The following is a 15,100-nucleotide window of genomic DNA, read 5'->3' as shown; positions in this document are numbered from 1 at the left end:
CACATTAAAGGGGTCATGTTGCTAAAAAGAACATTATGTTGTGTATTTGGTGTAATGCAAAGTGTTTATGCGGTTTAAGGTTAAAAAAAAAATTTTTTTTCCACATAATGTACATTATTGTTGCTCCTCTATGCCCTGCTTTCTGAAATGCATCAATTTTTACAAAGTTCATCGTTCTGAAAAGCGAGGTGTACGCTGATCGGCCAGCTATCTAGTGCTTTGTGATTGGCTGAATGCCTCAAGGGTGTGACAGAAATTTTACGCCCCTTACCATACTTTGATGCCGTATCCCGGTGTGACAAGACAAAAACAATAAAAACCATTATAAACAAGGCATTTGTTGCATCCAGTGGGTGTCAGGATTATGGACCTGTCTGTGTGTGTTTTTGCCCCTGTGACCTAGTTTCTGTCTCCCGTGGTTTGTTAATTTGATTCCAGGTGTGTCTAGTTTCTTCCCCATGTGTTCCATGTCCCCGTTAATCTAGTCATTCCATACGCCTGTGTTTCCCCTATTATCCTGCCTTTTATAACCCTAGTCCTTTCAGTTCAGTTTGGATTATTTCGATTAGACTATTTCGATTATCCTTGGCTCCGTGTTCCTTCCGGCAGCGTTGTGTGACTGTGGGTACATAATTACTGATTATAATGACTTATACTGTCTTTTTATGCATTGCGTATCGCGCTGCATAAACATAAAACCATGTCTGCATTAGTAATCGGAGAAACGACAAACAAGCGCTACTCTACACTGCTCAAAACTTGCGTTTGAATCATCAGTAGCAAATTCTTTAAATATGAAAACGTACTTACAGACTGTGAGTCAGAAGCCCCAGACTGTCCTCGCAAAGTTGGAATTGCCCCACTTTATAGAAACAGGCATTGTAGGCTACTCTCCCAAGAAACAGTCCTCATCCTCCGTAAAATGCGCTGCACACATTTGAATAATTGGGTTGAACTGGAATGTTTCATGTTGTAAATACAACTGATCTAGTTGTGTCCTCTTTTGGAAGGCCAAACTAAGTAGTTTCGCTTTCACAACAAAACACACAGTGCCTCCACAACATGGCGGCGGTTGCAACAGTGAGAATAAAAGTTACACCTTCTTTGCGTGAACATTTGAGCGCCATTATGCAAATCTTCCCACATCGTGATGTAGACATGTGGGGCCGTGTTAGAATGAGCCATTTTAGGTAGGAGTGGTTGACTCTTAACTTTTATAAAGAATATCTCTTTGGATTTGAGAGTTTAGTGTTTGCAACTTTACAGATCTTCTTTATGCACCAAGAGCTTGTAACACTCCAAAGAGAAAGGAAAAATTGAAATCTCAACATATGACCCCTTTTACCCACACTTAAACCTACCCATACCACCAAACCTGTTTCTAACCTTACCTGTATCCCACCTCAATAGCAGCAAAAGCATTTTGGGTTGCACTTTATTTTACAAAATGTGTACTTACATGTACTTATAGTATACTTACCTAAGAAAGTACTGGTAATATAAGGTAAATATATAGGGTAGGGTTAGGTTTAGGGGTAGGTTTAGGGTTAGTACCTAGTTATTACCTAGTTTTAGTTTTTATGTACCTGGTTTAACTTTTTTTTACCTGGTTGTATCATACACATAACGGTTAAACACTAATACAGAGATGCATGGTTTGCAATCGTTGTGATTAATAATTTAGCATTTCTTATAAATTTTGCAAGCAGTATAGCTGTTTGCACTGAGCCGAGCAAAGTTCAGCAAACTGTTCCTCTGAGGTTTATTTTGCACTGAGAAACTATGTGTGTTTTCCAGTTCCAACCAAATAAGAGTCATATATTATCACCATATTTTACATCACCTCATGGCCTTCATTACTTGGCTTCACTGTGAGCATTGTACTTTCATACTTATCTGATTTAAAATCCATAGTACTCCAATCATATTATTATGGTACTATTTTTCAGTTCTGTTAGTGGAGATGGTTTTTTCATCTGTTCACACTGACATCTTCTTCCTTAGTTGTTTGTTTTTGCTCCTGTTGCCCTGGGTGAATGAGTTTGCATGACGATCAACTTAAACTCTGTATACAGGTGGTAAAGTGCTCATCAAACAACTGCTATACACAAAGTGCCTCCTAAAACACAAAACAACAGATCTACAGTGTTTCTCATGGAGCTACTGCAGGCTATCAGGCTCAACTACAAGGCCCATTCCTCCTCCTCATGCCGGAGGAGAAGTTCTATCAGCTCAGATTTTGCAGACGAGGAAATGTCAGACTACGGAGGGCCACAAAGGTGCTGAAATTAGCTGGCTGTGTGCTACCCCTTGCTCAAATGTTGCTTGTAATTTCAGGCAAGCTTTGACTGCAGCACCTCATTCAAAATCTATTTCTAAGTGCCGACAGTATATCGCTCTCAAAATTTGCAATTATATTGAATATGAAACTGTAACATGCATTAGACGGCTTTGCTTCTCATGTCCCAAGGAAGTTCTGCCCACAGGAAAAAAATAAAAATTGACCGTAAAAGACTAAAGCACTCAAGCAAAATGGTCAGGATTGGAAAAAAAATTTCCTTTTGCATCATAAGTTTGTGATAAATTCTGACCTCGGCTGTTTTTAGAAATCAGAAGAAAATTATATTTCATAAAGTGCCCTCGGTGGTTGAAGTGAGGGGGCTATTTACAGTGGATAATCCTGTGTGGCTGTCAAGATGATAGTTTCCTACTGTTCTGAGCTTTAAAAGGTCACACATAAATAAAAGATGATAGGATTTTCCTGGGTTTGGTACCTCATAGGTTAAATCAATGAAATAAATGATATTGTTCAGTTATGCAAGTAATCAGTGCATAAATTTTAGCATTGCGCTAAAGTGTATAAAACTAGAAAGCTATGATTAATTAATGTTTTTCTTACAGAAACTGCACTGAACATGTGAAACTTAAACCTAGATTTTTGAAACGTCTTTTCTCTGAGCTGTTGCTTTCATCTGGTTTTTAGCAGTCCTGCCCCTTATCGTCACCATCGCAGAATAACCTCCAGCAAACTGTATCGGCTCATAATCAGCACACATCAGCGTCTTCAAAACTGCCTACTAAAATCAAATATTCACTGCATAGTCTGTAACAGTCCTAGTGTTCAGCATCTATTATAAATAGTTTAATAATGAAAATGATACTATATGAATATCAACAAACCCCCTTTTTATGTTTTTCAGTCAATATTTGCAGATATTTTGTTAAAGGAAAGCATTTTTTTTGCATAGTTTCATTGTCTCTGTTTGTGCACAGGCCCGGTTCTCCTACCTACACATGAAGTACCTGTTTTTTTCCTGGTTGGCTGTTTTTGTGGGAAGCTGGGTGGTGTACGTGGAATACTCTTCATACACAGAGCTGTGCCGTGGACATGAGTGCAAGAACTCTATTGTAAGTTTCAAGTTCTTAGCTAGATGTTAAGTATTTTTTGAACAAAATAGCACAACATTTTGATGCTGATTTAATGCTGTGGATATATGTTTGATTTTTAAAGAGGAAAAAAATTACTTGGTGCACCTCTACAGCTGTTCGATGCTTTTTGCAAACATTAATTACTAAAGGGAGCCATCTAGAGGAGAGTGATTACATGAGAGACACAGACTAAAGAAATGGATCAGGCAATCTTTGGGGAGTACTGTGTCGTGGAATAAAATTAATAATGCAGTGTAGACTCTGATGTATGTGTTTCTTCATGTCTTCCAGTGCGATAAATTCCAGAAGGGGGTGATCGATGGTTCAGCCTGCAACAGCTTGTGTGAGAAGGACACTCTTTATTTGGGAAAGTGTCTCTCTGCCAAACCCAGCAATCAGGTCAGTCACAACAGATTGTAGTTGCTGCTTAGTATAACACTATAATACTTGTTTGATCTTTTAAAAAAAGTTGTCTACTGAACAATGCTTTTGCTTATCTGGGTCTGCACATACATTTATTTGCATGCACAGTATCATGAGAGTAAGGATGAATAAAATCCATCTGCTCTCTCTTTCTGGCTGCTTTCTTTGTTTAGGTATATTCCGGCAGTTGGGGGGATATGGAAGGAATCATTAAGTGCCAGATGGAAGAGGACCCTCATTACGATTTGGGTGCAGAACTGGAGCCCCGAAAAGAATCCGCCTCCTTTAACAGGCCAACCAAAGGGACATCAATGGAGAAGTTCAAAGAGATGGTCTTCAGCCATCTAAAGGTCTCAAATCCCATTTACATAATTTACATTTACATTTAGTCATTTTGCAGATGCTTTTATCCAAAACAACTTTCAACTGGGGAATACATAAAGCGATTCTTCTTAAAGAGGCAAACAGTAATCAGTGCTCGTAATACCAAGCTTTTCAAATAAGTACAAGCTAGAAAGGGTACAAGGACAGGTGAAATAGCAAATAAATAAAGAGAAAGACAAAGATTTTTTATATATACAGTACAGGTCAAAAGTTTGGAAACATTACTATTTTTAATGTTTTTGAAAGAAGTCCCTTCTGCTCATCAAGCCTGCATTTATTTGATCAAAAATACAGAACAAACTGTAATATTGTGAAATATTATTACAACTTAAAATAATAGTTTTCTATTTGAATATACTTTAAAAAAATAATTTATTCCTGTGATCCAAAGCTGAATTTTCAGCATCATTACTCCAGCCTTCAGTGTCACATGTAACATCCAGTCTATCACATGATCATTTAGAAATCATTCTAATATTCTGATTTATTATGAGTGTTGGAAACAGTTCTGCTGTGTAATATATTTGATGAATAAAAGGTTAAAAAGAACTGCATTTATTCAAAATAAAATAAAAAATTCTAATAATATATATTCTAATAATATATTTTCTTTACTATCACTTTTTATCAATTTAACACATCCTTGCTGAATAAAAGTATTGATTTTATTTAAAAAAAGAAAGAAAAAAAATTACTGACCCCAAATTACTGACCAGTAGTGTATATTGTTATTACAAAATATTTATATTTTAAAAACATAGTTTCTTTTTTTTTTTTTTTTTTACATCAAAGTATCCTAAAAAAGTATCACATGTTCTGAAAAAATATTAAGCAGCAGAACTGTTTCCAACTTTGATAATGAATCATCATATTAGAATGATTTCTAAAGGATCATGTGATAATGATCCTAAGAATTCAGCTTTGCATCACAGAAATAAATGATAATTTAAAGTATAATAAATTTAAAAACAATTATTTTAAATTGTAATAATATTTCGCAATATTACATTTTTTTCTGTATTTTTGATCAAATAAATGCAGGCTTGATGAGCAGAAGAAACTTCTTTCAAAAACATTTTTAAAAATAGTAATGTTTCCAAAACTTTTGACCTGTACTGTATATATATATATATATATATATATTTTGGATGAAGTCAAGTAGCATCAAAAGAGATGAGTTTTCAGCTGTCGTTTGAAAATTGTCAGGGATTCAGCATTCTGGATAGGGGTGGAAAGATCATTCCACCAGCCAGGAATGGTGAACGAGAATGTTCTGGAAAGTGATTTTGAGCCTCTCCATGATGGTACCACTCGTAGATCTCAGACTTCTGGAGGGGATGTAGATTCGTAGTAGTGAGTGGAAATAGGTGGCTGCTGAGGCTGTGGCTGGTCTATATGCAAGCATCAATATCTTGAACTTGATGCGAGCCGCAACCGGTAGCCAGTGCAAGGAGATAAAGAGAGGTGTAACATGGGCTCTTTTGGGCTTGTTGAAGACCAGTCGTGCCGCTGCATTCTGAATCATTTGTAGAGGTTTGATTGCGCTTGATGGAAGTCCAGCCAGAAGAGCTTTGCAGTAGTCCAGCCTAGAAATGAAAAGGGCCTGTACAAGAAGTTGTGCAGCATGCTCCGTTAGTAAGGGCCAGATCTTTCTGGTGTTGTGCAATGCAAACCTGCAAGATCGAGCAGTCTTTGCAATGTGGTCTTTGAAGGTCAGCTGGTCATCAAAGATTACACCAAGATTTCTGACCGAAGTTGATGGGGTAATTGTAGAAGAACCTAGCTGGATGGAAATCATGCTGTAGAGTTGGAGTGGCAGGGAAGACAAGAAGCTCAGTCTTTGCCAGGTTGAGCTGTAGGTGATGTTCTTTTATCCATGCTGAGATGTCTGCCAGGCAACCTGAGATCCATGCAGCTACTGTTGGATCATCTGGTTGAAATGAAAGATAGAACTGTGTGGCATCAGCATAGCAATGGTAGGAGAAGCCATGTGCCTCTATGATGGGACCCAGTTATGTAGTGTACATGGAGAAGGGGGGGGGGTCCAAGAACTGATCCCTGAGGAACCCCAGTGACAAGTTGATGTACTTTGAATACCTCCCCTCCTCAAGCCACCCTGAAAGACCTACCAGTGAGATAGGATTCAAACCAGTCCCTGTGGAATCCCTGTGATGCCCAGTGATGAGAGGGCAGACAGGAGGATCTGATGATTGACAGTGTCAAAAGCAGCAGATAGATCCAACAGAATAAGAACTGAGTGTGCTCAGCCCAGCTCCTGGCAGGTTTTGTTATAACTTTGTAAGCTGCAGGAATGTTTAAACGTATTCTGTGGCATATTGCACATCTTTGGGGCCGTGATGATCATGCAAATGTATTCGATCAAATATAATTACTAGATCATCTGCTTTTCCTATGCTGAAATATTTTCTGTTTGTGGTGGACTACAGGGTCTTAGCATTGGAGATTAAATTTTTTTTTAGTAAATATTTTATTGTGACATTAATATTATAAATAATAATAATATAAAATAAAAAATAACATTAGCAGTATTAAATAAAATATTTGAAATTTGAATAATTTAAAAAATGTTAAAACCTCTGTACTAGTGTATGTATGTGAGCTGATGACCTAAGGTCTGAAGCTGTTAAAAATCATTTGTTTACACTTTTAACCCTTTTTAAATAGTAAATTTACGTAAAACATGCATTACTTATTTTCCATGAACTAGGCATGAAAAGAGTTATTTTCATAGCCTGTAAGACTTTTTATATACAGAGACATCTCTTCAACTATTATTAACTCATTAAAATGGCACTTTTTCCCTTTGCAGGCAAAAGTAGGAGACCAAGCCAACTTAGCAGATTTGGTGACCCTTGTACTTGGAGTTGCAGACAGCAACAAGGATGGACAGATCTCCCTGTCAGAAGCACATTCAGCTTGGGCTTTACTGCAGCTGAATGAATTCCTGCTGTCCATCGTGCTGCAGGAGCGAGAGCACACTCCCAGACTGCTGGGCTTCTGTGGGGACTTGTATGTGATGGAGAAGGTGCCTTACGTACCGCTCTATGGCGTCAGCCTTCCATGGATGGTAGAGCTGTGGATTCCAGCCAGCATGCGACGGAGCATCGACCAGTGGGCCGCCCCATCCTGGCCTCGCAAGGCTAAGATAGCCATCGGTCTGTTTGAGCTCGTTGAGGACCTCTTTCACGGCACATTCGGAAGTTTCCTCATGTGCGACATAAGTGCCGCGGGGTTTGGTTATACAGAGCGCCACGATATAAAGGTGGTAGATGCAAGGCGTATTCTTCCTGAAGCTGCTTTTCAGGAAGTGATGCGTGAAAGAAGGTGCGAAGAGGACAGTGACTGTATGTACGGACGGGACTGTCTCACTTCCTGTGACCTCACTAAGCACCGCTGCACTACAGAGGTCACACAGCCTAATCTGGCGAAAGTATGTAGCACACTGAAGGACTATCTTCTGTATGGAGCACCATCAGACATTAAAGACGAACTGGACAAACAGTTGTATGCCTGTATTGCTCTCAAAGGCGCCAGCGAACAGATGGAAATGGAACATTCCTTGATTCTCAACAACCTCAAAACTCTGCTTTGGAAGAAGATATCTCACACAAAGGACTCATAATGATATATAGAACTACGTTATTGTTCTTATACAGAACACAAGAGATATGAAGAAGAGACTGGTATTGGACCATCCCTGATTTGCCTAATATAATTTCGCCTGCATTTGCAGAGTACTGTCGATATAGCCTTTGTGGCACCTTTTTTTGTTACATTGCCCAATCTTGACTCAGTCCCAAAATATAAAAGCTTAGGCTGCAGAGAGATACTGCCTCTGCTAATGCATGTCCTCCACTGCCAAGAGAAAATGCCAAATTTTAATTCTTCCTGCGGATTCTTGTTCAGGAAACTGAGACAATCAGGCTGTGTCTAGTCCAGAGGTTTTCAAACTGAGACAGAGGACACCTGTTTGACAGAATAAATGTTTTATTTTTACAAAATGTATTTTTAGGGGAGATTAAAGATAAAATAAATTTAGAAATAAGTTTAACAATTTAAATCTATACATTTTATTTTAAAGGCGTATACATATATTATTACTATTCGGCAGAGAAAAAAAAAGGTTCTGAACCTAATACAAAGTAAATACTGTAAATATAATCTTTTAATAATTTGCTTTGGCTTTAGTACAGTGATAACATTTCTTTATGCATGAAAATACACGTCATTTTGACAGGGATAATTTAGGAATCACTTGGCATCAGAAATTTTGAAAACCCCTGCTCTAGTCTGCAGATGATATACAATCCAGATTTCAGAACACTTCAATCTTTTCTGTTGAACTACAAATGATCTGAAAATTATTTGCATGAATTATAAATTTTCAGACTGAACACTATTACCCAATACAAAAGGTTAGAAAAATTATGCTGTCAATTTTGTCGAACTACAACAAACAAAACTAATTTTAATTATTCATGTTCTAAAGAGACAAGACCTGTGCATAAAAGTTTAAACGCTACTTTTAATAGGACATTTTCAGTTAATGTCATGCAAGTGCTTAGTTTTTACATTTAATCTTAGTTTTTGAATGCATTGGTATACACACTTATACCCTTAAGTTAGGACTCAGGGCCCTTTACGACATTTAAAAGTATATTTTGAACTTCAAGTCTGACCGTTTTTGGTTTATTCACTAATTCAGAGAAGAGTGTTGATTGAAGTATTGTGGACAGAAAGAAAAGGTTATGCCATTGTTTGTTTAATTCTGTAAATTCTAATGGTTTCCCTAAAGTCATAGATGCTACGACAAAGAAATATGCATAAATCATCCTAAACATTTGCAAATCATGCACAGCCTCCCAACTCAATGTGACAAGCAATTAGACAGACACAAGAGTCTTTTTTTATATTTATTAGAACAAACGAATTCTGCACAAATGAGGAGAAAAGCAAGATCGAGCTCTAGTCCTCCTCTGCAGCTTGAGCCCGAAGGAAGCTGGCCTTCTTCTGGGCAACACGGTCTTTTCTCTGAGCCAGTGTGAGCTTGGCACGGTTCCATCTAGAAAAAGAACCACTCAATTTCAGCAAACAAGTAACAAGCAATTTCTCCCAGGACTTTCAACTATAGCACTACATTTCAATGAAACAATCATTTAGTATGTGAGACAACCCATGTTTTCCCTGACAAAACACGCATAAGTCAAGTTTATTGATTTATGTAGTCCCAAGCATAATTTATTAATGTTTTCTGCAGTCTAGCTGACAAATATATGCCTGTTCTAAAAAAAACAAACAAACAAAAAAACGTTTAAAACAAGACCTCCTCTAATGGGTCTTCTGACACTAAATGCCCAACAATTAACCAAAACTGCTCTCAGACCCGTCTTGAAAAGTTTGCATCAACTGTGCAAATGAAGGACCAACTAAATTTGCTCAGTCTGAAAGGTATCATCATCAAGCAGCAGAATAGTTATTATGGACATCAAATGTCAGTTCTAAATGGTTGAGATGTCAAAATAACTTAAAGGCACAAAAACAACATGCCTCTGAGACCATAATACAATCACCACCAGAGAGTACAAGACATGGAGAAACCAAAAGACAGACAGATACCTCTTCTTCTTGACTTCCCGCTTGGGCTTCTTTTCGTGCACTGGGTTCTCCCGGATGGCTGCGTGTGCCTTTTTGTACATTTCCTCCATCTGAGGAAGAGATTAATAACATTACTAGTTGTAACAGTTATATAGCAGCCAGCTTTATTGTAATGGCCAATGTAATTGAAATATTTAACTTTTGAAATGGAAACTAATGAATATTTGCCATTCTTAGAGATACTCCACCCAAAAAGCGTGGTCAGTGAAAGGAAAAACACCAGTATTTTAAACTATAAGCCATTGATTTCAGTCAACTGTCATATGAGAGTTCATGCTTTATGTAAACATCAGAATGTTGTTGATGAATGATGCAAGAACGTTGTGAAACATGCAAGAGAAGTGACTCGCTGCTTCACGTCTTGCGTGAGCTTTAGAGTATGTTCGCCACTTATGTACAAAAGTTGGCCGGAACTAGCGATGCACATTAAATCGCAATCGCGATTAGGCAAAAGCTGCGATTGTCATGCGCATCTTGTCAGTGAAGCGAGGTTCTGTGATCAGTAATAAAACTCCAATCGAAGGCCAGAGGGCGCTCTCGCGCTGAAAACTCCAAATATGCCCCGCAGAAGAAATCCAGGAAATCCCTATAGCGGTTGCAGAATAAACAGAAGATTTAAATGCTTTCATTGATTCAGCACAGGACTAATAGACACTGGACTACGACAATATATGATTTATCGGAGTTCTTAAAGTAGAAAAGTACATAAAGTATATAATAATGCAATACTAATCGACAGCCTTTATCACATTCATAGAAAACTATGAAATATGTGGCGTGCCTTATTCTGTGTAAGAAGCCACATCTCACAGGATTTATTTTCAAACACTGGTATTATGAAGTGAGTTGAGTAAAAACATGTTATTAAATGTGGCATTTTCACGTGCTTCCAGATGGAGCAACATTTACAACACATAGCCATAGTTCACTGAGAATCTACACAAACAGCTTTCATTATTGCAAATGATTACATAATCACACAACTATATCATCTGCGATTTTTTGCATAGCTTGTCAGTGAACTGTAAACTGTAGTAAATGCTGCTCCATCTTAAATCTGAAAAACGTGATTGAGATTTACTATGGATTACAGAAATGGCTTTACTGTCAAGATGCGCATGACAATCACATTCGATTAATCGTGTAGCCCTAGCTGGAAGAAATGGTTTATAATTCAAACAAGCTTAAAGTAATAGCATTTTCCTTACACCAATCATTTCACTTTATACTGATGGTAAAACCATCATTACGGTCTTGTTCGTTTGGTTTTTGAAGATCCCACAGTGAGGGTTCCACATGGCATGAGAGTGTGAATAAATGATCATTTTCGTTTTTAGGTTGAGTATCTCTTTAGGTCTAAGATTCAATGGATCAAACATCTATTAAAGCTGGATTCACATTTTTTAAATTGTGGGAAAAAAAAATAAAAGCCCAGCACATACGGAATCAGGGGTAACGCCGTTCTTGATGAAGCGAGAGAACTGTTTCTTGTAGGTTTCCTCGTCCTCCTCCATCAAGTTTCTCATGTATTCAGAGATATTCAGGCCCAGGATGTGCTTGCGGTGAACTTCTGCATTGAACTCCTTGCTCTCGGTGTCATAGCCAGGGAAACGCTTGGTGCTAAGACAAAGATTAAAAACTTATATGCTGGACATACTAGATTCCAATTACACTCAGCATTTATGAACAGAGCTCATGCACATTTTGTGCTTCCAATGTAAACAAATCTCTCAATCAGTCCCGTCTTGAAAATCACATCAATTGAGCAACTACAAGCTGCTCAGTTTCAAACGGTATCATCATCAAGAAGACCAAATATGAAATGGGAAAACCCAGAACAAACTGCTCACACCCAATTTTTCAAGAATATTCAGAAATAAACAGTAAGAGGGAAGATCAACCTGTGAGGAATGGAGAGACCTCCATCCACTGCTCCCTTCAGGGCACCGAACACCTTGTTGCCAGTGGTGGTTCTGGCCAGGCCTGCATCCAGGTAGCAGGTGAAAGCTCCTGGCTGCCCATCAATGCTCTCCACATTAAACTCATCCCCAGTGATCTCCACCTGGCCCTCGTACACCTTGTCAAGGCCAAATTTGTTCAGCAGCTGGAAGAGATCACATAGTGGACCAGTTATAACCAGTCGTTTGTCTTCGTATCAATTATCCTGTATTAATTCAAGCCTTACAGACTTGCTAAGGGATCCGTTCACTCTTGGTATTAACAGTTACGGATGATTGGATTGTAAGAGGACAGCACTTAATACAAGTGTAAATGAGCTGCAAAACATTTTGTTAAAACCACGCAACCAAATTCTATTAGTATATCAATGCTAATGTGTCCCGAACAGTTCTGCACAACAGCAAATGACAATCTACTTATCTAACACACAATCATGGTGCCAGTGCAAAGGTTTTAAACTTTTCCTGATATAAATGAAAACATAAATAATTTTTAAAAAGCCAACACGAACACTTGCAAAAACTCATTCTTCAGCATGTATGACAACATGCAGTGAGAACGATCACGTGATGCACACACATCTAAAGTTCAAGTTGTACTGCACTTAAGAGCATCTCGGTTGAAACTCCATATTTGTAATACACTGACGTGACAAATAAGATGCATAGTTAGGAAGCAGCCCATTGAAGATATCACAAGCAGTCATCAGAAGACCATTTCAGTTGTAAAAGGCTAAATGTACCCATTTACAAACAGATGCTCACATCAAGTCACATCATATTGGGTTGTGCGCAATCTTAGCTATTAGAGTGTGCATGGATATGCACTTTAAATTTCCTCCAGAAATATTAGACTATTCGGGTATCTGTATTTTAACATGCTGTGATTTGGGACACACTTATTCTAATTTTTAATACTATTTAGGATGGATAGTATGCAAATTGGGACAATCCAATCGTGATTGTGGTTTTAAAGGGACAGTTCACCCCAAAATGAAAATTCTGTCAATAATTACTCACCCTAATGTTGTTCCAAACCCTAAGAGCTACGACACGTGTGTGGTGCTGCTGACATAGAACACGCATGCACTGTGCCTTGTTTACAAGCAGAGGAAAGCACATGTATGCATGTATGCGTGGTACTCTCATGAATGGTGGCGGACAGTGATGCGGAGGAGAAGAGTTGTTGAATAAAGTCATTATTTTTGTTTTCTTTGCGCACAAAAAGAACTCACAGCTTTGTAAAATTATGGCTTAACCATGGTCACATGGACTATTTTACCGATGTCCTCACTACGTTTCTGGGCCTGGGAACATTTCAGTTAAACTGCTGTCTATGCAGGGTCAGAAAGATCTCAGATTATCAAAAATATCTTAATTTGTGTTCTGAAGATGAACCAAGGTCATACAGATTTGGAATCACATGATGGTGAGTTATGACAATTTTCATTTTTGGGTAAATTATTTAAATTCATTACATTTAATCATTTAGCAATTCAATGATTCAGCATTTTATTGCTACATAAGAGTTGGCAGCTCACATTTAGTCTGCAAAAAACAATGTGGAAAGCAATACGTTTCATTTCCAAATAGTTTCTTTAAGTGTTGCATTTTCATGGATAAAATCAGATTAAGATAAAGTAGCTTTAAAGAAAGTCATAACTAAATCTGGACTGACTTTAATCTTATGATAAACCTCTTAAAGTATGAATATTTAATTCCATTAAAAAGCTTGAGAATGTGAGTTCTGGTATGACACACATTACTTTGTGCAGAGAATGCACACAAGACTCTTGCTGTTTCAGTTATGATTAATGCAAAGCAATCTATTTTACTAATTCAATCTCCTGCATGTGAAACATCTCAGTAAAGTCATATTTCTTTATTATTGTCAACATGAAAAAAGTCTAGACAATAGAGGTTAATTTCTTTAATGCAACCACTCGTCAAGTTCTTGAAGCACTAGAACTGCAAGATGAAGTTTCATAAACTCATTTCAGGGGTAAAACGGTCAAATATTAAGTGGCGGATGTGAGACTCACCCTGCGGGCCAGCAGCAGCCCAGTGCAGTACGCTGCAGCATAATTTGTCAAACCCACACTGATGCCGTACTTGGGCAGCTCATGGGAGTAGGCCGCGCATACAATCACGTCCCCCTCGATCTTAGCGTAGGCAATCTGAAAATCAAAAACACCTTTGACTGTCAACAAATCAAAATCTTCAGAGATATTCAACTCACAAAGACGAGCACGAATCACCTGTTATGAGGCACAATAATGAGAACATGCATGTCACATTTTAGGACACCCTACTGGTCATGTGACATTTGAACATCTTTGCACTCACCTGGCAGACGATGTCCCTGTTGGAGAAGCGGACAATCATCCTATACTTGGGTGTGTTGTACTTGTTCTTGTCTTGGATAACCAGGCGCTTTCGGGCAAAGTAATCAGTTTTTCCCTCTAGGAAGCAATAAGACAAAACAATGAATACCAAGCCTGTCTGTGTGACTTTATATAACGTAACTGTTAGTGTTAAAACTTCTGGTTTCACCTCTCCTTCTCCTGAACTTCACCTGGTACCTCTTGAAGTAGGCCTTGTTCTTTACAACTTTAACAAATCCCTAAAGAAAGACAACACTTCAAAAACTCATTCACGTAAAAGATTAAACCTGCAGGCGCAAATCAATGCACATTTTTGCTACAGTGCAAACGGACGTGTTATAACTGTAAAGGGTTGAAAGGCCTCCATAAAGTGTTGAAGACGTAGCATGCTAGCATTAATCATGTAAAAACTAAATCAGGTGTTTATATAATAACATATTGTGCTTTTTTGAGAGCGTGTCATGTTCCGAAAACCATCAACAATGTTGCAAATTCACTACAATGTGCATATGTCTCTGAAACTCATGTGGGAAGGGCTTGAAATCAGCCATAAGCCACGTTTGAACTCGGTCTATCGGAGAAAATCTTAAGTCATCCTTTTATTATCCGCCATCATTCTATAAGGTAAAGGTACCAAACAGATCATTTATCTTTAGGGAATATAAAAATAGAAGTATTGCGACGCTGTACTGACCATTTTGTGGACTTTTTAGTCTCCTAAGCCGGAGCCTGGAGTCAAACTGGAGTTTTGACTCGGCTGCACGGGAAAAAGAAAGAATGATGTGCGCATGCGTGGTTATACCGTCGACCGCTGCAAAGCAACAGGAAAGTAGAGCGACACCTGCT

General features: G+C 38.1%; 2 protein-coding genes across 4 annotated transcripts in view; one reads left to right on the top strand and one right to left on the bottom strand.

The window, feature by feature from the left end:
• Positions 1 to 9,209, top strand: part of LOC109060563 (divergent protein kinase domain 1A-like) — a 24,170-nt gene extending 14,961 nt beyond the window's left edge. For 2 of the 3 annotated variants that reach the window (XM_042725879.1, XM_042725877.1), the window contains exons 3-6: positions 3,274 to 3,408; positions 3,721 to 3,828; positions 4,026 to 4,202; positions 7,067 to 9,209. In XM_042725879.1, coding sequence (XP_042581813.1) covers positions 3,274 to 3,408; positions 3,721 to 3,828; positions 4,026 to 4,202; positions 7,067 to 7,879 — 1,233 coding nt within the window. In that variant the 3' untranslated portion in view covers positions 7,880 to 9,209. Of the gene's footprint in view, positions 1 to 1,564; positions 2,280 to 3,273; positions 3,409 to 3,720; positions 3,829 to 4,025; positions 4,203 to 7,066 lie in introns of those variants that run through there. The other variant, XM_042725878.1, reaches the window with a different exon arrangement.
• On the bottom strand, positions 9,158 to 15,100 carry LOC109060564 (60S ribosomal protein L5-like). The gene is made up of 8 exons (XM_042725881.1): positions 14,949 to 15,100; positions 14,424 to 14,493; positions 14,217 to 14,332; positions 13,913 to 14,047; positions 11,814 to 12,016; positions 11,355 to 11,532; positions 9,874 to 9,962; positions 9,158 to 9,319 (listed from the first exon to the last, which is right to left on the bottom strand). Exons 1-8 carry the CDS (start codon positions 14,949 to 14,951, stop codon positions 9,223 to 9,225), a joined length of 891 nt encoding a protein of 296 aa, XP_042581815.1. The 5' UTR covers positions 14,952 to 15,100; the 3' UTR covers positions 9,158 to 9,222.

This window comes from Cyprinus carpio, chromosome B6, assembly GCF_018340385.1.
Source record: "Cyprinus carpio isolate SPL01 chromosome B6, ASM1834038v1, whole genome shotgun sequence".
In the NCBI taxonomy this organism is placed as follows: Eukaryota; Metazoa; Chordata; class Actinopteri; order Cypriniformes; family Cyprinidae; genus Cyprinus; species Cyprinus carpio.
This window is presented reverse-complemented; position numbering and strand designations above follow the sequence as displayed.

Excerpts from the sequence above, each read along its gene's own strand:
- LOC109060564 (XM_042725881.1), bottom strand. Across the intron at positions 14,333-14,423 it reads GAAGTTCAGGAGAAGGAGAG|AGGGAAAAACTGATTACTTT; the intron begins GTGAAACCAGAA and ends ATTGCTTCCTAG. Across the intron at positions 9,320-9,873 it reads CGGGAAGTCAAGAAGAAGAG|ATGGAACCGTGCCAAGCTCA; the intron begins GTATCTGTCTGT and ends TTCTTTTTCTAG.